General features: G+C 49.1%; 1 protein-coding gene across 1 annotated transcript; it reads right to left on the bottom strand.

Annotated features, from left to right (window-relative positions):
- Nucleotides 1-16482: 16482 nt before the first annotated feature.
- On the bottom strand, nucleotides 16483-20130 carry FASLG (Fas ligand (TNF superfamily, member 6)). Its single transcript, XM_010195118.1, has 4 exons — nucleotides 19741-20130; nucleotides 19318-19363; nucleotides 17361-17414; nucleotides 16483-16916 (listed from the first exon to the last, which is right to left on the bottom strand). The coding sequence occupies exons 1-4, from the start codon at nucleotides 20128-20130 to the stop codon at nucleotides 16522-16524; spliced, it is 885 nt and encodes a 294-aa protein (XP_010193420.1). The 3' UTR covers nucleotides 16483-16521.
- Between the last annotated feature and the right edge of the window lie 316 nt (nucleotides 20131-20446).

Below are 20446 nucleotides of genomic sequence, written 5' to 3'. Positions count from 1 at the left end.
CTCCTTTGACTGCATTTTCCTGTGCGAAAAACACGCACAGGATTTAAGGTTTACATTTTGGGTTATGACCACCACAGAAGAATATTTTCCTGACTACAGTCCCGAAGGCTTCAGAGGCACCCACTCCTGAGGGAAAACACAAGGAGGCTTGCACATAGGGCGATACGGAGCTGCACCTTAGCCAAGGTCATAGAGGCACGGCTTTCACCACTTTCACAGCTAAGTAGCGTAGACAAGACTCGAGACTTTAAGAGCCAAGGTGCACAAATCCTCCTGCAGTCCAGGTATCAGTGACATAGGAGGGAACCAGAACAATCCTTGCTAAATAGGATTTTGCTGCCTTCAGAGTTTTTCCAGCCTCTGTATCACCAGCTGTCCCAACAAACCCCCACAGATAGTTCAGAGCATTTACACTGAGAACAAAATAACCACAGAGTACTGCACCAGTTACTGGGTCAGACTGAAGGCCCCCCCCCAGACTCTGTCAGCCTTCTACCACTACCCAATAAGAGATATTTGGTGGATTATTAAGCATATACACTCCTCCTTTTGAAGCACTTTCTCAGCTACCACATATTAACTAGCACAAAGCCAAGCCACTTCTAAACCCACACAGCAAAACCCAAGTCAGTGATAATGGCCCAAGCCTAAACAGGAACTTTAAGATGCAGAGCTTAATGCACAAAGGTAGAAGACCACAGCACAGCTAGACTGGCCTCTATCCACCTTTACCCTGCTCTGAGTAATTTGCCCAATTAGGGCAATTAACCTTTGGCAGAGCCTTGTTCTCCACACAGGTGTGTGAATGCCTCAAATTAGAATTCCTGCAGTTAATCACCCCTCCCTGTGCAAACCAGCTGTTCTCTCTTTCACCCAGATCAGGCTGGATTTCACCAGTGGATCTCAGGCCTTTTTCCAGTAAGGGAAAAAAACTTTCTGTATTTTTCCCCAAGAATGGTAGTTATGAGCCAGAATTTAATTTTTTCTCAGCAATTCCTTAAACACTATGGTTTAAGTTGCAGTCTTACTACAGGGTAGGTGCTGCAGTGGTTGGCTAAGAGGCAGGAGGAACAACAGCCACCCACCGCTGCCTTTGGTCTCTGCTCCTCTATCTGTCCCAGCTCAAAGAGTTTTCTGCTGCCTGCCACAGGTGAGCCACAAGGAGCTGCTTGCCCAGGACTATCCTGGAGGCTCTCCAGGGTCACTCCATCCCAGAAAGTGGTTTTGTATCGTACCAGAGGGCTGAAACCCTTAAACTGGGGTTTGCAGTGACAACTGATTCAGTGACAGTTGTGCATTCAATTTGCCATTCAAACTATGGAGACAGCTTCAGCTCTTCTCTGTTGCCTGGGCTGGGATTGGACCCTGCGGAGATTTCCAGAATACTCTCAGGTGAGATGTCAGCTCTTTGGCCGTTGTTACACCTACTGCCACATGTTCCCAGTCTCTGGAATTTCCTCTCCCAGGGATTCAAAGTTCACACACATTTTCCCACACAACTTGTTCAGACTCCTAAACAAGAGTCCCTAAGCCAGGTCAGAAATCAATGAACAACTTCTTTTTACTGAGGGAGTTGATTTCTTCTCTCATGTTCTATTTCTCACAGCAAATCCTGCTTACCCAAATAATACAGTCTTTTCCAAGCCTATGGCAGTTTTGTTACAAATGCTGGACTTCGTTCAGGACATTTTTCCATATGCTTAGCAATGAAGACACCAGCAACCTATGTCCTGGTAAGGACATCTCAGTTAAACAGGGTATCAGTGGCAGAAGAGGAGCAATGGAAGACTGCAAACTATATCCAGTGAAGAGGTATCCTCGGATGCCTCTCCTATGCACTCAGGCCCTTTGCTTTCACATCAGTACCGAGTACTTTGCTGATGAGCCAACCTAAAGCTTTCAATTTTATATACTTCAAATCACAGACAACCCACACTGGTCCCAAGAGACCTATGTGACAAATCTTCTAAAGAACTGGGAAGGCTCCAGTCACAAAGAAGTTTAATACTGCCTTGTTTGTCTAAAGGTCTGCAGAGCTACAGCTGGAAGTAACATTATTGTGTGTAGCTGGTGAACAGCCTCAATAATAAAACACCAGTGATAGCCACCTCTAACTCCTTTGGACTCAGTCAGATGCTTATTTGGATCTTAATCTAGTTTTGAGCCTCCTGAGGATTTCACTTTTCAGATTACTCTGAACTCAGCTTACCATCTAATATTCTCAAAGCAATCCAGGTATGGTTTTGCCCAAACCCACTTTGACACAGTGGCATTTGGTATCTGTATCCAGAAGTCACACATTAACATTTCTGTAAACTTGCATGTGTAAAGCAGGGCGTCCATTTAAATTGTGCCCGTTAAGCCTCCCTGCCCCAGTCTTCAAGGCTGCCATATATTTCATCACAGCAGTTTGTAAGCTGTTCTGGCTTCAGCTCCTTCCCTGAGAGCACTCATCCAGCCATGGCTGGGAGGTGCAGGATGCACAGCAAAGCAGACAACTGGCCTGACATCCCTGCTCCCCCTCACCAAAGCCCTTTGAGGCTCCTGAGCCCCTATCAGAAAATTAAGCTGGTGACAATTCTTTGGAGCAGCAGTGGATCAAGACTGCTGCCAGAAGTGTTCAAAACCCCCCAGCTGTCCTGTCCCTGTCCTCAGTAACCTCTGTTTCCTGCCCAAGGTAGCTCAATTTCCTGTAGCTGTGTTTACATGAAACAAAGAGGAAACATTTTCTGTTTGTATCTGCTGTTCTAATAAGCCCCGAGCTGTTGATCACAATCGCTACTGTTACGCTCCCTTCCAGGTGGCAGAAAGGTGTCACAGGGGAAGCCTGCCATGAGCAACTATGGGTGGAACAAGGCCATCACCCCAAAGGTGTCTGGAATGGGAAGGAGCTGCTCAGACCCTCCTACACATCCTCTCCTTCTCCCTGGCTGCTGGAGGAGAGTTCCCCTGCCTGAGATGGCTCTGCACCACCCCGAGTGCAGAGACATTGCACGGAGGAAGGACAATTCTAGCTTGGGTCTGAGCCAGGACCTAGCATTGAGCCATAGCATAAGACGGTGGGACGGGCTCTCTGGAGAGCCCTTGTCCAGCCTCCTGCTCTAGGCAGGGCTTACAAGAAGGGCAGGGTGCTGATGTGTGTCAGCCTGCTCTGTTGTTCCCAGTCCCAGAGTCCCTGGCCCATGTGGAGCCAGGATCTCTTCCTAGGGGTCGTACTCCTGAGCTCAGGACTCTCCAAGGGAGGCTGCAAGCTTTGTAGGAAACACAAACCCATGCAAATGCCTCATCCTGTAGCCACAAGTCATCACCTCTCTCTCCCAGTCGAACGGCTGGGAGTGAACATTGAGGATGGGCCAGGGAGTGGAGCATCTCCCTTATGAGGAGCGGCTGAGGGAGCTGGGTCTCTTCAGCTTGGAGACGAGGAAACTGAGGGGAGACCTCATTAATGTTACAAAATTGTAAAGGGCGAGTGTCAGGAGGAAGGAGCCAGGCTCTTCTCTCTGATGTCCAAGGGACAAGGGGCAATGGGAGCAAGCTGGAGCATGGGAGGTTCCATGTGAACATGAGGAGAAACTTTTTTACTGTGAGGGTGCCACAGCACTGGACCAGGCTGCCCAGAGAGGTTGTGGAGTCTCCTTCTCTGCAGACATTCAAAACCCACCTGGACACGTTTCTGTGTGACTTGGTCTGGGTGATCCTGCTCTGGCAGGGGTTGGACTGGATGAGCTTTTGATGTCCCTTCCAACTCCTAATATTCTGTGATTCTGTGACAAGCCTCACTACTGGGATCAAGATAAACCTGTGGCAAGTCAGCCAGCCAGCCAGCCACTAGTGCTAGCCTGAGACCCGCAACCCACCCAAGGCTAAAACCAGTGATCTCAGGGAAGAAGGTCTTCTCACAGCTCAGATCATCAGCACTTTCCGCCCCTGTGACCACCATGGAAATATATGAGCATCACCGCCCACCCAGCAGGGAGGGCAGCGTGGGCAGTGGCCCTGCAGGAGCCATGGGACCTCTCTGGAGCAGGCGATACACCGGTCTGCAGCAGCATGGGGGGAGCCCCGGTCGTGGGTGCCGGGTGGCACCGCTGCGCACCCTCAGCACCATCCCAAGGAACAGGCACTGCTGCAGGATTAGGGAGGCACCTTGCTCAACAGTGGGAGGAAGGAGTTTCCAAAAGGTTCTCAGCTCAGCACAGGCCATGCTGCCAGAGCACCCAGGCTGGGGAAGACTTCACCACCCTTTGTGGAAAGAAGGGCCTTATCTCCCCACAAGCCCTCACCACCACCAGATGTGATTCACCCCTCCCAGCAAAAGAGTCATTTGCAGAATGCAAATATTTATGAATCACCTGTGGCTCTTGCTGTCTCCAGGCTGTTTTGGAAGTATCACACCACTCTCACAACACCACGCTGCCCTGGCAGATGAGGGTGTTAACACTGCAGACCACAAGTCCTACTGGCAGCTCTGCATGGCAGAAGAGCCAAGGAACACAGGCAGGACACAGGGACCCTGGCTTATCTGAGTGTTAGCGGTGCCCAAGCCATGGAGCTGGAGCCTGAAGCTGCCCTACCTACAGCTGGGACCTGTTGTTCAGCTTTCCTTGTGCCTCCAAAGAACTTTTTCATGTGGTTGGAAGACCTGTGGCTTCACTCAGCATGGAGACCCCTGACAATGTCTGTCCAAATCCTAATCCCCTCCCAAGCCCCTGGCCCCAGCCCCTTGTTTCAGCTTCCTCCTTTACTGCAGGATTAATGTGTGTGGAGTCACATGTTTTGTCTTCTCAGCTCCTCTTCAACTGAAAATGTCCCTGTAACCATGCCCTCACTCACAAACAGCACACCAAGTGTCAACTCAGACCAGTGTTCCGAAGATACGAGGCTCTGAGACAAAGGAGATCATATCTGTGAATCTAATGTCCTTATGAAGTGAAAGGATGAGCTCTCTGCTCATCCAAGTGGAGGTTGAAGGGCCCCAGTATAGTTCCTCCCTTCTGTGTTGTCGGTCCCCTTACCTACCCTTACTCAGTTCCCACCTCCAGGCAAGGAGCTCAGGGCACTTCCCACTTCCCAGCACTTGCCATGGCACCCACATGTCCTAACCTCCCTCCCTAACACATTTGCTGGCTGCTCACCCAAGCTGCTTCTCTGCCAGGTCCCAAAATTTTGCAACCACAGCCTCTGCAGTGTTCATGTTCCTCAGCTTCCAGGTCCCACCTCATGCCAGCAAAGCTTCACCAGCCCCAGTCCCAGCCTTTCTGAAAAAACAGCAGCTCCTCACCCCATCATTTTCTCCTCCACCACCACTGGTCATGTCACCTCCTCTGTCTGGGCACAGAGCCGTGTGCCCTAGAAGCTGTGTGGAGAGAAGCTGCCTTTAGAGATGTCGTATCAGCTTTAGGCACTGTGGTAGATGGAAAAGGGTTGTGTTTTGGACAGTCACCCATGTGCATATGTGCACAATTGGCTGCTACCTGCCAACATTCACAATTTAAGAATTTTTTTGCCCACCACAGGCACTGCCATCTCCACTCAAGCTCACACTTCCTTCATCCTTAGCATTGCCAGCTACTTATTCCAATGTCTTAATAGAAAACAAGTATCTTCCTTGGAGGGAACTTTAGAATAGAGTATGTCCTAGGCTTGAGTTCATGCAAACATTAACAACTGTGAAGAAAAAACACAAAAAAGGATAACATGAAAGCTGTGAGTCATCACAGATTGCTGAGAGGACCTTGGTAACACTTGTAGATGTGCACACACACTCCCCCATGATGCCACCATACATCAAAGTGCACTAAATGCTGACAAAAAACACATAAATCATCAAACCAGATACAAATGAGAAACATACCTCACCTGGAAAGGCATCAAAATTGCAATAGAAATAAAGAGCAAAGAACAATACAATGCAGAGCGCAAACCACAGCTACAGATTGCAGCTGCCAGCAAAGGCTGCGTGGGAAAATACTGCCTAGGGATCAAACATATGTTGCTCTGGGTGAAATGGGAGTAGCTGCTCCCAACTCTGAAGTTTTCTAATTTCAAAGGGGAAACTGGTTGTGATGAAGAAGGCCCAGCAAGAAATAAAGCACAAGTGAACGGTCCCTTCATGTTTTTATACCTGCAGTCTCAAACTGCTGAATGTCCTTGATGTGAAAGAGCGTGGTCCCAGGATGCATAACAGGACATTCCCAGGACATCAAGCCAGAAAAAGGGGCATCAAGACCCTATTCAATAGCTGGGAAATGCATTTTCTTGCAGGGCTTCATAAGGCAGCATCAGACTTGGCCGTGGCCATCTTCCCACTCTGCACCTCAGACAGCTGCTGCCGTTTTGGGTGTCACACCAAGCAAGGGGCTCTGGCATGTGGGGTGTGCAGCAGGCAGGCATCATGGCTGGCTGTTGCAGGTGCCTGACACCAGTCTGGGGCATAAAAGTAAGACACCCCAGAGTTATTTGCTTGCTGCCCCACGCTTGATGGCTCTGTCCCACTCTTGTCAGGGAGGCAGCAGGTCTGAAGCCCCTCTGTCCTTAGGAGGGATGGACCTCACCTGCTGCTCACTGGCTGTTAGACTAGACAACTATGGACCCACTCCTTAAATTACTCACAAAGCTTCATGGAAGGGACTTTGTTCACCATTGCTTGCCTGATTGTAAGAGGAGGTCAAGTGGGAACCTGTCCCATGCTCAGGGAAGTACTGAGCCTGCCTGGGGAAAGGGTCCCCAGACTTTGTGAAGACAGGGCAAGGAATCCCAGAGGAAGCTGGATGTCAGCCTGTGGCAGAAGGATGAGACTGGGGCAGCAGGACTGCATTGGTGGCTGGAGGCAAGGTCCCTGCTGCAAGGACCAAGTGACGCTGGGAAGCTCTGCAGGGAAATCTCTTTCACTTCTGTTTTGTTCTCCCTTCTTGCTCTGAGCTGTCTCTTATCCAAAAGAGGTATTTCTTAGTTTTCTCTTCAGGCTTTCCTTTCCCAATGCTAGTTCTGCACTCACACTGGCAATTTCATTTTTAAGAGACATCGGACTACTGGCCCATCCTCAATGTGCACAGAAGGACTTGGTTCAACCTAACTCCAGCAGCTCAGGTAGTTCCAGCCAGAAAAACAAAACTGACAGAAGTTCTCCATGCAAGTACTCCAGGCCTTCTGGTTTTAAACCTGATATTACTGAACTAGCTACCGTTCAAAATAAAAGTATTATGTCACAGTTATGATATGATTATATCCCATTTCCTTCCGAATGTAAACCCCAAACGCTTCAAGTGTCCTGTCTAAATCACTGGCAGTTTCATCTCCTCAATGGCTGGCTGCAATTTGTATTATGTTTGGGTCTGCTCCATTTAAGGGGGGGTGAGGGTGGAATATCAGTCTACAGACATAGATAGCACTTATTAATTAATAATCATTAATTATATCATCTATATTGTCATTATAATAATTATATAATCTATATTATCATTTTAATCATTAATTATCATCATCCCACACAGAAGGCAGCCGGTCATTTCTAATACCTCAGCCACAGCCATCTCCTTGCAAGTCTTTTGTTGTACCTGTGTCCCTATGCCTCTTCCCCTCTGTAGCCATTTCCAGATCCTTCTGTGCATTGCCTGCCCTCTCACAGCTGCTGCAGGGCATTGCTCTGTAGCGCCCATCCTCCCACAGCCCCAGAGAAGGACCCAGAGCTCTAACACATTACATGGCTGCACATTAACACTTTTCTCCTTAATTAACACCTTTCAAGTATGACCTGAAGCAGGGCATCAAGTGCCCAGGCCCAGGAGCTGGCAACAGCTGCCCATGAGGTGAGCTCCAGGCTGCCCTGCCCCAGGTTCTGGCTGGTTCCAGCCGCCTCAGTGAGGGACCCACAGCCGGGCCCCTCCGCGGAGCTGCTGGTGCCTCAGTGAAAATGTGGTTCAGAAACAATTAATGGCAATGTGGGGGGACAGATAGAGGAATTGGGGATGAAGGTGTGAAGTTGAGACCAGGAAAAAAGGTGGGAGGAGGGGGTGAATGTTGTTTTGTCTTTGCTTCTCACTATCCAAATCTCTTTCAATTGGCAATAAATTAATTTCCCTAAATTGAGTGTTGTTCTGCCTGTGACAATAATTAGTAAATGATCTCCTGGTCTTTCAACCACGAGCCTTTCCATCTTATGTTCTCCTCTATCCTCTTGAGGAGTAGGAATGAGAGAGCAGTTGCGTGGCTGCTGGGCAGCTGGCCAGAGCCAACCCACCACAAGTCTTAAGTACTGTTTAGACTTCAAGCATTCAGAGGTGTGTGGAGTAATCCTCTAGAATGTGTCTCTTCTATTGCATATTCCAGCTAAGAGCCTGAGTGCTTTACACATGGCTTAGCCCTGCTCCTCCCAGAGCTACTGGCCCTGTTCAGCACACAGGGATGCTGATAGGGGAAAAAGCAATTGTCTGCATCTTTGGTGGAGGCGTGTTTGCAGTGCTGCCTTTGGAGACCACAACCCCACACAGTGGCAGGGAGAAGGAAGGATTCCCGACAGACACCCTGCCCTTCTGACTGCAGCTCGACGCAAGGCTGGGGAGTTACTGGAAGTCAGCAAAGGGCTTCACCTACTTTTTTTATGCTCAGCAAGAGAGCACAAAGGTACTTCAGGTTCACATTTCTGCATTCAGTGTGCTCGAGACCACAGGAAATAGCACTTTTTAAAAAGCAGAGCTATGGGGGGCAGCGTGTTTTTTTCTTCCTTTTTTTTTTCTTTTTTTTTTTCCACAGATTATATTAGAAGTAAAGAATGAGAGGAGTAAAAGCAGTTAAAGAAAGACTGAATTTCCAAACCAATTATGTGAAGCATACTGCTAAACAGGCAGTTCAATGGTTTTCACACCCTAAGAGCAAAAGCAAAGTGTTCAGCAGTGGTACCAGACTTACAAAGGTATAAATCACTAGAAAACAGTCCCAGAAAAGTAAAGCAGAGCGATTTGGTCACAGATAAGAGGTCAGACTTCCCAGAAAAGGCTGTACAAAGATGCAAAACTTGCTGTCCAAGTAAGGCTCCTGGAGAGTCAATGATTTAAGACAATAAACATTGGTTTATTTTCTCTAAGCTGTGTTCCTCATACATATATATTCTCTCTCTTGGGAGGGCTGTGCTGATTCAACCTGGCTGCGGGCTGGTAAAGGGGGGGAAGCTCACTGCCGTCACCATTTCCTTACACACATTTGATGCTGGTCATAACCCCAACATGAGCACCGTGGAGAAATTAGCAAGTTTTTTTCACAATGTCCTATAAAGTTAGGTGCTAAGCATGGTTTACAGGCAATGAGATGAAACACAGAGAAACGAAAACGCTGCTACCAAGTGCCAATTTTAGGATTTTTTTTTTTTAGAGAATTCAGTGGTTGTGTGGCTATTGGTGTGCTCTGCATTCAGCTCCAAACAGCAGCCTTGAGCATGGCAGCCTTGAGCATGGCAGCCTTGAAGTCTGCCACCATGTCCCCATGTTTTCTTACTTTGTCCCCTCAGTGTATTCTCCAGCTCCCTCCAAGAAACAGGGCTGGATTTTTGTTTACTTCACCTGCATGAAGACAGAGGATGGTGGTGAGGGGAACAATTCTGGCTGAAATGCTGGTTTGTGTCATGATTTTCCCTGGCCTCCTAAGCAGACCTGATGCCACTAGCTGTCATTGCACTGATACGCATTTGGGGAGGCACTGAGGATAGGCTCCCCCAGCCTTTTATCCCAGGCTGGGGAGCCATCTCTGTGTCTTTTCTATCCTGTGTGCACTCTGGGAGCAAGGATCACTCAGAGCAGCAAGTTAGGTTAGCATTGAAATGAAAGTCACACATCTCAAGGCCCAGTGCACAGCACCGGTACTTCTCTTGTGGCACTGCATAGACAATCCTGGCAGGTCCAAGGCATCTTTATTCTGTGACCAGGAGGGAACTAGAAACAGTGACCATGTGGATCACACTGTGTCTTGCCACTGAACTCCCCCTATGCAGAATAAAATGCATATAATGACAAAATAAACACTTGAATGGCAGGGAGGCAGTACCAAAGGGTGCTCTGAGTTGGCTCAGTAAATTACCGTCCTCTGCTGTCCTTCAGCAGCCCAGCAAGCAGGGTCTCCACAGGATGCAAGTGGGGAGTTTCAAGCAAACCTTCCAAACAGTCATTGCCTACCCTCACTGCAAATTCATGTACCAGGGCAGCAGAGTCGTCCTTGGCAGCTCAGATAAACAAGTAAGCTGTGAGGAGGAGGCAAAAGCCCCTCTGCCCCCAAATGTCAGAGGCTCTGACAGCAATGCCATGTTTGCTATGCCCACAGCTCTGCTAACAGACAAGAGCTGCCTAAGCCACAATGGCTCTCTACCACATCCAAACCCTAAATTAGGCTCTCAGCAGCGAAGCGACACACATGCACAGCTGCACACAGCCTGGCAGCACCGCTCCACGGCTCGGACACACAGAACTGATTTCAGAACACAACAGCAAGGAACATCGCAAAGGCTGCAACAGTACACTTTGGCCGCTTTTTTAAAAACTAGCCAGTCAACCCACCCTCGCTCAAACCAAGGGCAATGGGATTTGCTGAGTACGTTGAATTTCTCACAGTCCTTCCCTGCTGAAACCGAGCAGGGAATTAGAGCAAATTACATCCTCTTTTGTTGCTAGACCATTTCTGATCTTCTGTCATTTGGATTTCTCTTTCAGGAGTTTAATGAAAGCCAAATCTTGGATACCTCTTCTCCATGCAGAAACCTTAGCAGGGAGCAGAGATAAAGAGAACAGTAGCGAGCCACTCTGCCAGCGCATCCTTCAGAGCCTGTGCTGACATTGGGCACTTGTTCCAGTTTTTTGGTTGACCCCATGATATCTGAGAATTGCAGCAGCCACAAACAGATTGCACTCTGCTTAGGAAATTTCATGTCCACCACACCTCCAGGAAGAACTGCTAGCTTTCAGACTGCTTCAATTTGGAGAGACAAATCTCCCTCTCCACTGCCTTTTCTTGAAGTCTTTTGCCCCTGTGTTGACATAAGCTTCCCTAGCAATGCCGGGAGAAATGCACATCCCCAGCACAGGGCTCAGGAGAGCACAAAGTCCAGATTTGATAGTCATTCAGATGGCTCAAAGGCCAGCTATTCCTCTGGCCAGTGCAAGTTTAAGCTGAAAGTCCCAGGGAGTTAGCTAGCTGCCCAGCATGCCTTCACTCCCCAAGAATGACCAGAGAGACAGATCCAGAGGAACCCCCAGCAACAAAAGGAAACTGGACAGTGAGACTTTTTCAACTGCTGTTGAAGGAAACTGGTATGGGAGCACAGAAGAAAGAGAGAGAGAGAGAGATAGATATCAAAATCGCTATGTTGGTTTGTAAGTGGGGGAGGAAAGTTGATTCTCATAGAGAGGGCTGAGGAATGGTGAGACACTCGAGGCAGAGAAAAGCACATTGGGACTTGTTATTCCACCTAGAGCTTTTTATCTCTTTGCTACCCAGAGGAAAGAGCTTAATTTCAAAAAAACCATGAGTCTTTACAACAGAAAGCCTTTGTGGCTGTTTGCATGACTTCCAATGTCCTGGCAGAGGTGACTGGCCAGACCAGTGCCTGCTGGTAGGGTCTTAAAGGAGCATTGCTGGTCACACCACAGGCAGGGCCCAGGGAACTCAGCATCTCCTCACACCTCTGTCTGGCAGAAGTCACCGTTGCAGACACTGCCCACAGTCTCCTGTACCACAGCCTGCAGTCCCACATCTCCTGTGTCAGGGCTTTGGTCACCTTCAGGGACGGAACATTTAATGCCGTGTTACGCCAAAAGATGAATCAGCAACAAGTCGTCAAACTTTTTTTTTTAATTGAAATCAACAAGAAATTCACATGCAACTTGCCTCACCTTGCGTCAAAACTCTTCCTCTCTCTTTACTCACCTCATCTTCTCTTTGCGTTAAACCTCAGTCACTTACTCATGCCTGAAATTACACTTCTGTAACCATGATGTAATATGCCAGCACATCAGAGTACTAGAAAAATAACAGCAATATTTATGTTTTCCTCCCTTCCCTTTTTCTCCCCTCTCTAACCACTAGGCAATGCTCCTTCCCAACCTAGTAAAAATTTGGCAGAGTCTTTACAGCTCCATGGGCTGGAAGAAGTAACCCCCCAAGACATTGTAACAGAAACTTAGAAAGCTTCAGGTACTTGAATAAGAAAAAAAAAAATCAACACACACTCCCCCCTAAAAGAAAATTAAAAAAAAACCCCACACCAAACCAAAGCAACAATGAAACTTGTCAGATCAAATAACAAGTTTCTATCTGAACTCACAGGATTTGAGTGGCTTCAGACGTATCAATTCTTCCATTCTTACTCATGCTGTCTCTTCTCCCTGGGAGGGCTACAGAAACAGTCACATATAACACATCTCAACAGTGACAGTTCCAGCTAACTACAACGACACAGCTCTGAGGTTTCTGAGCCAAGGTGTGTACCTGAGCAAGCCTGCCGAGAGCCAGTGCACGTTGTGGCTCCATTTCTTGTCTCCGACATCCTGGTGCCTCAGGACATGGCCAGGGATCAGCTGAAGATCGGCAACTGCTGCTCCTGCTTTTGCACTACAGGTGCCCTTCAGGCCTTTGCTGAGCACCAGTCACCTTCCTCCCCGCCACGAGTGACCACAGACTGGTGAAGAGTCTGGACACACAGATGTAACACACACTATTGACATGAGGAGTGCTGGCCATAGCAGTACAGGGGATGCTTCTCCCTCTCTGACCGGGGTTTCTCAGCTGGGGTAAGCAGAGCTGCAGCAGACGTTGACAGGGCTGATTGCCAGCACACCACCTCCCACCTCCACGGATCTGTGAGAAACAACACCCATCGCACCCCAGTACCCATCGCTCATCCTGCCTCACTCTCTGCTTACACTCCAAGCTCACTGGGCCCCCCTTTACTTTTGCTGTAGAAGCAGCATTGAGTATCCATACAGCCCTTTCTATAATGCAGCCCCTTTTACCATCTTGGTTACTGCACATACTGAGCCTACCCAAGGTTTTTAAGACACTAACATGCTGCTTTGCCCTCGCCTCCACTTGGGTAGGTAAATAGGATGCAGCATCTGATACACATCAACCACAGACGAGTGTGTATCTCTGTCAAGCAGCTCACTGTGCTTGGCCACGTAGCAGTACAGATGTTTCTATGTCACACAGAGCCCAGATCTGGCCAGCTGCACACCCCAAAAGCACAGGCATTGCCTGGAAAGGGTTCAGCTGACCACGAGAGCTGTCTGTATACCTGCAGCATCTCCCCATCTCAGTGCTGGCCAGGTCCCTCATACTGGATCATGTAGGAAAGCACGCTAATGTCTAGGGAAGAAAGGATGTGAACTCCAGAAGATCCCCCAAGAAGCAGCAGCAGACAAGAAACCTCTTATCTGAGCTTGTCACTGCTTGTCAGCCATGTTCTCCACAGAGGAGAGTCTCTCCAGAACCCTCATTGAACATTGCCCAAACCCTGGGGTACATCCACATATGGCCCAGGCTGCACTATCAGGAGAGAGGAGCTAAGCTCAGACCACTGCAATCCAGAACCACCACCTGCTGGGATACTCTTTCTAGCATAGATACTGTTCCCTTGCTGGGAAGGGAACAAAATACTTGATCATTTCAAAATAAGTGTCAGCAATTTGAATATTTACTAAATAATTTTAAATATAGTCCCAAAACTATTAATAATGACAGAATTAAATATTGAATGTTAACAAGAAGGAAGTATTCACTGAGTGGACAGCTAAGGAGATATACAGATGACTTTAATAAAGCTGTTGTGGTACAAGGAGTCTACGAATTGACTCTGTGCGGTTTGAAACTGTGTAATCCTGTCATGAAGCTTTAGTGAGAGCCCACAAGCTAAGCAGTGGCTTTGCTCTGGGCAATTTAGAGCAATATTCGAGGAAGGGATCACAAAGCAGAAACATGTGTCCTGCTGGATGCTGTGCCACTGACTCAACACAGCCACCGCCGCTCTCCAAGTCGGGAGCAAGTCCAGCAGCTCCTGGCTATATCCTGCAAGGATAACCAGCTCTGTCCACCTCAGGACATCCTAGCACTGTTTATAACGTAACTGTCCACCCCACGGTCCCACTGCCCAAAACATGCAGGACTGCAATGCCTTTAGCATTTCAGCTAAAGAAACTAACAGATCCTTACCCACCCCCCTTCCTGATGTGCAGCGATAGTAACAGCTGCATCCTGCCCCAGAGCCGACTACAGTCACAGACTGGATGGGTTACTGTGTCTGACTTACCGAAACTGTGGGGAGCTTTCCAGCCCTTCACCACTAGACCAGAAGGTGTAACCTCAGCATGAGTTTCCTCTGGACACTGAATGCCCCATCTTTCCCCAAGCTGCTCACCAGTAGAGAAAGCAAGCATGCAACATACTCAGCTAGTTTTGCTACAGAAATAGCTGCAAGCTTGCAGGCATGTGTAGACACGGATGCCCTCTCCCCCTTTGGATGTCTGCTCCCTAGGAAAGCACCACAGCACAAACAGCAATCAGAAGAGGATTGCAACCTCTAGCCTTTCCTGGCAGGGTCTCCAGCACCTCCATCCCTGTGCTCCATGGTTTGTCCCTCTGATCTAGGAGGGCGTGGGGACGCTGAGAAACCATCAGTCAAGCAAAAAGATCCCTAAACATTGACCTTTTGAGGCATTTTTAACACACTGACAAATGCAGTGGAAATATCTGAGTGCAGCTACAGCTGCGTGAGCTGCGTTCACTTTATGCTGGCCGTACCAGTATCCAGTCCACTTCTGAGTTTCAAAGAAATAGATTTCCCTGAAGCAAGCAACAGCAAACCACAGGCCACACACCACCGAGCCGAGAGCAGCACCGTGGAAAAGGAAATAAATGCTGCAGGCTGCTGAAGAGCCACTGTTCACTGTGACCAACATCAGTTTCAGGCTGGACCACAGGCAAATGTGATGATGCACCACAGTGGCAGCCTTTGGGTACTGCCTGGCGGTATCGTGGCAGACAGCCCAGGGTTAACCTGTGCAAGGACATCAGAGTGAGCAAACTGAGGAGGTTTTTTTTAACACCAGAACAGCACTTCCTTCCCTTGGCCTTCAGATGACCACATGAGAAGTGCTGTGGGGGCCAGAGCACACATGAAAGAGCATGGTGCCTTTGGGGACAGCAGCACTTCTCAGCAACGTGAGTCCGGCTTCACACAAGCTCAAGCCTGTGTTTCAAGATCGATTCCTCTCCTGATGGCCAAACAGGGCTTGGGCTGCCTGGTCTGTGCTGCCCATATTGCACCTCCCTGACCCCAAATCCTGATGTTTCAATGCTGGAGCCCCAAATCTCCATGATGGGGACCTCATTGAAGTGGGGTCAGGCTCCCAGATTTCTGTCATGCTGCTGGAGAAGAAGCAGGTGCTGGCCCTTCATCACAGAGGCCTCCAGAGCTTTGGCCATTGCAGAAGCCTGCTGCCCCAAATGAGAATAGGACAATGCCACTTACTAGAAAAATATACCTTTATTTATCATCTATGTTTTGCTCACGAGATAATATCCCATGCCAAGGGGGCCAGCCAAAGCCATGCCATTGATGGTGGCCAGGATGCACTGTGCAGAGGGTAGCAGGACCAGGTCTCCATGGAGGACAATGATGTGTTGAAAGGGCAGGAAAGGGGTGTGAGATGCTGCTTTCATCACAGGTCCCACCGTCCTCCACCGTCATGTTGTTCAGGTCCTGTCAGGAGAGCACATGGCCTCCCCACCAGCTCCACCATCATGGTGATGTCTTGGTTTCTCTCCAAGGTCAATATCCCCTTCAGGGCACCACTGCTTCTGGCATATTCCTTGCAAGGCAGGCAGGATGAGTTAAATAAAGGGATTGGGAGACATTTTCTGGGATGGGAATGGTAGATAACTTAATGCAAAACAAACATACCACATGTAACGAGTCAGCTAGCAGGCAGACGGCTGTTGTACAGCAGACACAGTGCCAAGTGCCTGGGCAAGGTGGCCAGCCATGGCTCAGGGTGGACAGATGAGCCCTCCACACTACTTGTTCCCACACCACTGCCTGCAGAGTGGCCCAGGCACCTGCAGCCCTGGCTTAGGGGACCTCCTCAACACTCACAGGCTGTCCCTGCACACCTGCTGGGCCAAGCTCACCAGGGTCATGATGCCATGTGGGGTCCCTGGCCCCAGCATCTTCTCAGGAAGCAAGTAGTGAGTTTCAGTGGGATCTTCAGCACACTACGCTTTGAGTTTGTTGGCTTTTTTCAGAAGAGGAAAATGTGCAATTCTCTTCAGGATGACACAGTGCAGCCCCAGTGCTTCCCAGAGGTCCGCTCTCAAGCCTCTACTAGTTGCTTAAGCCCTCTCACACTGAAGGCCGAAACATGGTTTCTTGGTGGGCTTCCTGGTGCAAGACCCTGGCTTAGCCACTGTCACTCAGGCAGCGCTCACCCCTCATGTGTGCTAGTGTGTGTGTGGGAGGGGCTGCCAGCCACGCTCCAGCAGCCCCATTTATAGCTTAAATAAGCCAAAGAATGTCTTGGATTCCTCAAAATTAACCAGAGCTATTTTGGAGACATTGACATGCAAACTGTCCATCTTCCTGAGCTTGAATAAAGCCCCCAGGTAGCTTTTCCGGGCCCACGTCTTCTGACTCGTACAGTAGTTGATGCCTTTGTCCTCCATCAACACTTGGCTGCCCGGCGAGGCTGGGTTTTTCTTGTAAACTATGTGTGTCAACATCTGGCTGCTGCAGACACTTCCCCGGAAGAGCACATTGGAGTACACGAAGTACAGGCCAGTCTCATTGATGACAAGGCCCTGATCGCGATACTGAATGCCGTTGGTGAAGGCATGGCCGGAGATGGGTTCCCACTCCAAAGGGAGGTCCCGCTGGGTGGGGTTCCCTGCAAGCCAAAAGAAGAGGAAGACGTGCAGTAAGTACAAGCAGTTGTGTGTTTTTTCTTCAAATCACACCCCGTGTCACAGCAAGTCAACTGTTCTCCAAGCCCTTATCTGCAGCATGGAAAGTCTGCCCCAGCCTCGTGCTGGTGGGAGCTCTCACCTTCACCTCGCTCAACGCCAGCTGCTTGTGACAGTTATCTACCCCGCATGACCCAGGTACAAACCAAAAACCAAACTAAAAACCTGAGTCCTCGCTGAGAAGCCTAAATGAGGGGAAGATTTTAGCTGTGTAACTTCCCCCTGTTAGAGCACATGTGTTTACCAAAGGAAAATAGGAAAGCCTGTGTGAGGTGTGCTCCTCACAACTACAACCATGACACCCTCTCACCCCAGCCACATCTGCCCTGTCCCCCGCTCCCACATCTTGCTGGCCCCTCAGCACGTACCTGTTAAGTGTGCTGCCTTCCTCTCTTCTTTTTCCATTGACTGCTCCTTCTGCCCTGCACGAAAATGTGGAAGCCGTTAGCTACGTACTCCATGGTGAAGCCAGCTCAGAGAGCAGAAGAGGGCTGACCACAAAGCTGAAATGGAACAGATTCAGAGCAGCACAGGGCACGTAAGCACCAAGGCTTAGCACAGTGAGGCAGAGCAGTGCTTGGGCAAACGCTGCAGGGCAAGAGCAGCTAAAAAGGAAGAGTTAGAGCAAAGGACCCAGGTGTGATCAAAAGCAATGGGAAAAAGAAAAAAGCAATGAGAGCTTTTATCTTAAAATGGCTCAGTCATTGCGCTCAAGCAGAGGCCTCTCACTCAGGGTGTAGGAGAGAGACAACGCTGTCCCTTTACCCAGCATCTGTGGCCCCATGTAAAGGTGACTGCTCATGTCCTGTCATAGCTGAGCCTGTGCTATTGCCACCCTCCAGCCCAGCACTGCCGAGGGCAGATGTCCCCATGGCAGTGGACTTCTGTCTGTTGAGTACAAACTCTCCTTACAACTAGATCAGAGAAGTCATTCAAGACATCCTGCAAACCATCCCGCTGGCCTGGCAGATCTCATCCTCAGGGATGCAGAGCACAGCTGGGACACTTCTGCCTTCTCTGGGGGGCTTGGGTCCCCTTGGAGAGATGGGCCACTTGCAGTGACTCAGTATTTGGACCCCATTCCACTCCATCCTTCCCTTCTTCTCAGCATATGAGCGTCTTCCAAGCATTATGTTCTCAAATTTTAGAAACAGCCTTTTCTTTTCCCAAGCCAGTTAAATTTTCTTCTCCTCTCTGTCTCCTTTATGATATTTCCCTGGTTTTGTTTCATTATCCCCCTCAAGAAATTCAGGGTTATTATTTATTACTCATCTACTGCTACTGTTCATCTACTGCTAAAGTAGCCTGTGAACAGAGCACTGAGCATCCAGCTCAAATGACATCTCCCCTTGTCCTAAACAGTAGATTACAAAATTTATCCATATGGGAATTGATGGGGAGTAGGACTGCCCTTTCCAGAGAATTTTGCTATTTTTAAATTTGCTTTCATTCAGTATCAGAACAAACTTGAAAAGAAATTAACTTTTCTACCAACCAGATTCCTCAAGGGAAGGAAAAAAAAATCTTTTCAGATCTAGCAAAAATTGGCAAGAATGCTGAAAATCTCCTTCCAACTTGGCCATCTTTAAAAAGGGATAGCCTCACTGGTAACATTAACATGGAATGTGAAAGGAAAATAATAGTTTGGAAGTTCAAAATATGATTTTTAAGTTGTTCCACTCAGATTGAAACTCAAGTTTTTTTCCTAAATGAAATTTAGATAAATTGGCGGGTTCTTGTGGAAAGTTTCAATTTCACTGAAATGACATTTCTAAATGAAAAAAACCCAAACCTGCGTATAATCAGGCTCTTCTCAACTAGCTTTGACTGTGGTGAGACTTTATACCAAAAGAATTTAGGAAAAAAAATAAGTTGTGCTCTCAAGGGTGGGAGTGAATCCCCCACCCCCAAAGAAAACAAAACCCCCTGCATTCTTCCGAAATCTTAAGAGTAAGAAGAGAAAGCAGTAACACGTGCAGTACCCATCTCCGTTCTCCTCCCATTCACATTGTTGCCAAATGTCAGGACAGGCAGAAAGTCACTTTTACAGCTGAGTACCCTGGTCCCATTGCCCCCCTGGGCCTGGGAGGCCCCAGGGCAGAGTCCTGCTGTCCCAGGAACCTTTGGCTGCCACCTGCAAGCACTCGAGCAGGCAGGGTGCAGGACCCCTTCCCCACACTCTGGAGAGAAAGCTCTTTTTCCAGCCAAGCAAACGAAATCAGCATTTTCAAAGCATTGAGCTGCGATGAGGATAGGGACAAGTTCAACAACAGAATTCCCATGCACTAACACACAGGAGTCCCTCCTCTACATACATCAACTCACCTATGAGTTTCTCCAAAGCTGGAGGAATGTGTTCAGTGCTGGCAGACTGTCAAAAGAGAAAAGTGACAAGCAATCTTAGCAGGGTGAAAGCACAAGGGCATCATCCAAAGCAGCCAAGGACTATCTTTAACAGTGGCTAATTCTGGGCACTTATGGGGAGCTGCAAAGTGCTAAGAAATACACAGGGAGAGAGAGCTTGCAGCACTCAGAAACACAGACATCCAGATACATCAGTCACCAGTAAGCAGAGCAGTCCCCGACAGTAAAAAGCAACCCCACTTACACTGGCCTGGCAGACATTTACCTGCCACCAGCCTGCCCCTTGAGGAGCTTTGCACCACCTGAGCACCCCAGACCCAATTTTCAGTTTTTCTAACCCCCCCCCCCATTTCTCCAGAGCCTCTGTGACCAGCCAGACCTCACCTCTCTGAGCTCAGCCAGTTCCTTCTCCAGGTGGAAAATCTGAAACATGCTCAGCCCCACTCCGGTGAGGGCCAGCAGGAGCAGCAAGGAGACCACCAGGAAGCCGACGCTCCTCCTTTCCTTGTTGTTCCTTGGCTTTCTCCTCCTGTCGGGTACTGGTGGTGGGAAGGGAGTGGCAGGGGGTGCTGGGGGACAGGAAGTACTTGCATTGGCACAGCCATCCACCCAAAAGATCTGGGGGTACACGTAGTTCAAGTTCTGCTGCATGGCTGGGAGTGGGATGGACTGGATGGGCTTGGCATGATCTTCCATAGGGCGGCCAAAAACTGCCGGGGCTATCCCAGACTGAGCCCTGGGGGAAGACCCAGATCTGCCTTTATACGCCTGCATCGCTCCAGCTGTGAACACCCAGCTCAGATGCTGCAACTCTATGAAAGCCTCAAGTATCAACAGCAAACCCCAAAGAGCTTCCGCCTGCTCCTCCCACACCAAGGCAGCGTGCACACACAGCGGGACCAGCCCGGCTCGCACAAAACCACTCTGGGCGGCCGGGCTCGGGAAGCTGGTGCTCTCAGCAGTGAAGAACTTGTGGGGCGCATGAGGGCTGCACTGCCAGCGGGGGCTGAGTAATCAGCACAGCGCACACCCACCAGCCAACCACCCTTTCCAGCAGCCCACTCGGGCTGAGGCAGCTGCTTTTCCAGTG

Source organism: Mesitornis unicolor, unplaced genomic scaffold, assembly GCF_000695765.1.
Source record: "Mesitornis unicolor isolate BGI_N332 unplaced genomic scaffold, ASM69576v1 scaffold642, whole genome shotgun sequence".
Classification (NCBI taxonomy): domain Eukaryota; kingdom Metazoa; phylum Chordata; class Aves; order Mesitornithiformes; family Mesitornithidae; genus Mesitornis; species Mesitornis unicolor.
Note: the sequence above shows the minus strand (reverse complement) of the source record. Positions and strands in the feature narration are given on the sequence as shown.

Excerpts from the sequence above, each read along its gene's own strand:
- FASLG (XM_010195118.1), bottom strand. The coding sequence starts at position 20,130 with ATGCAGGCGTATAAAGGCAGATCTGGGTCTTCCCCCAGGGCTCAGTCT. Across the intron at positions 19,364-19,740 it reads AACTGGCTGAGCTCAGAGAG|TCTGCCAGCACTGAACACAT; the intron begins GTGAGGTCTGGC and ends CTCTTTTGACAG. Across the intron at positions 17,415-19,317 it reads AGCTTTGGAGAAACTCATAG|GGCAGAAGGAGCAGTCAATG; the intron begins GTGAGTTGATGT and ends ATTTTCGTGCAG.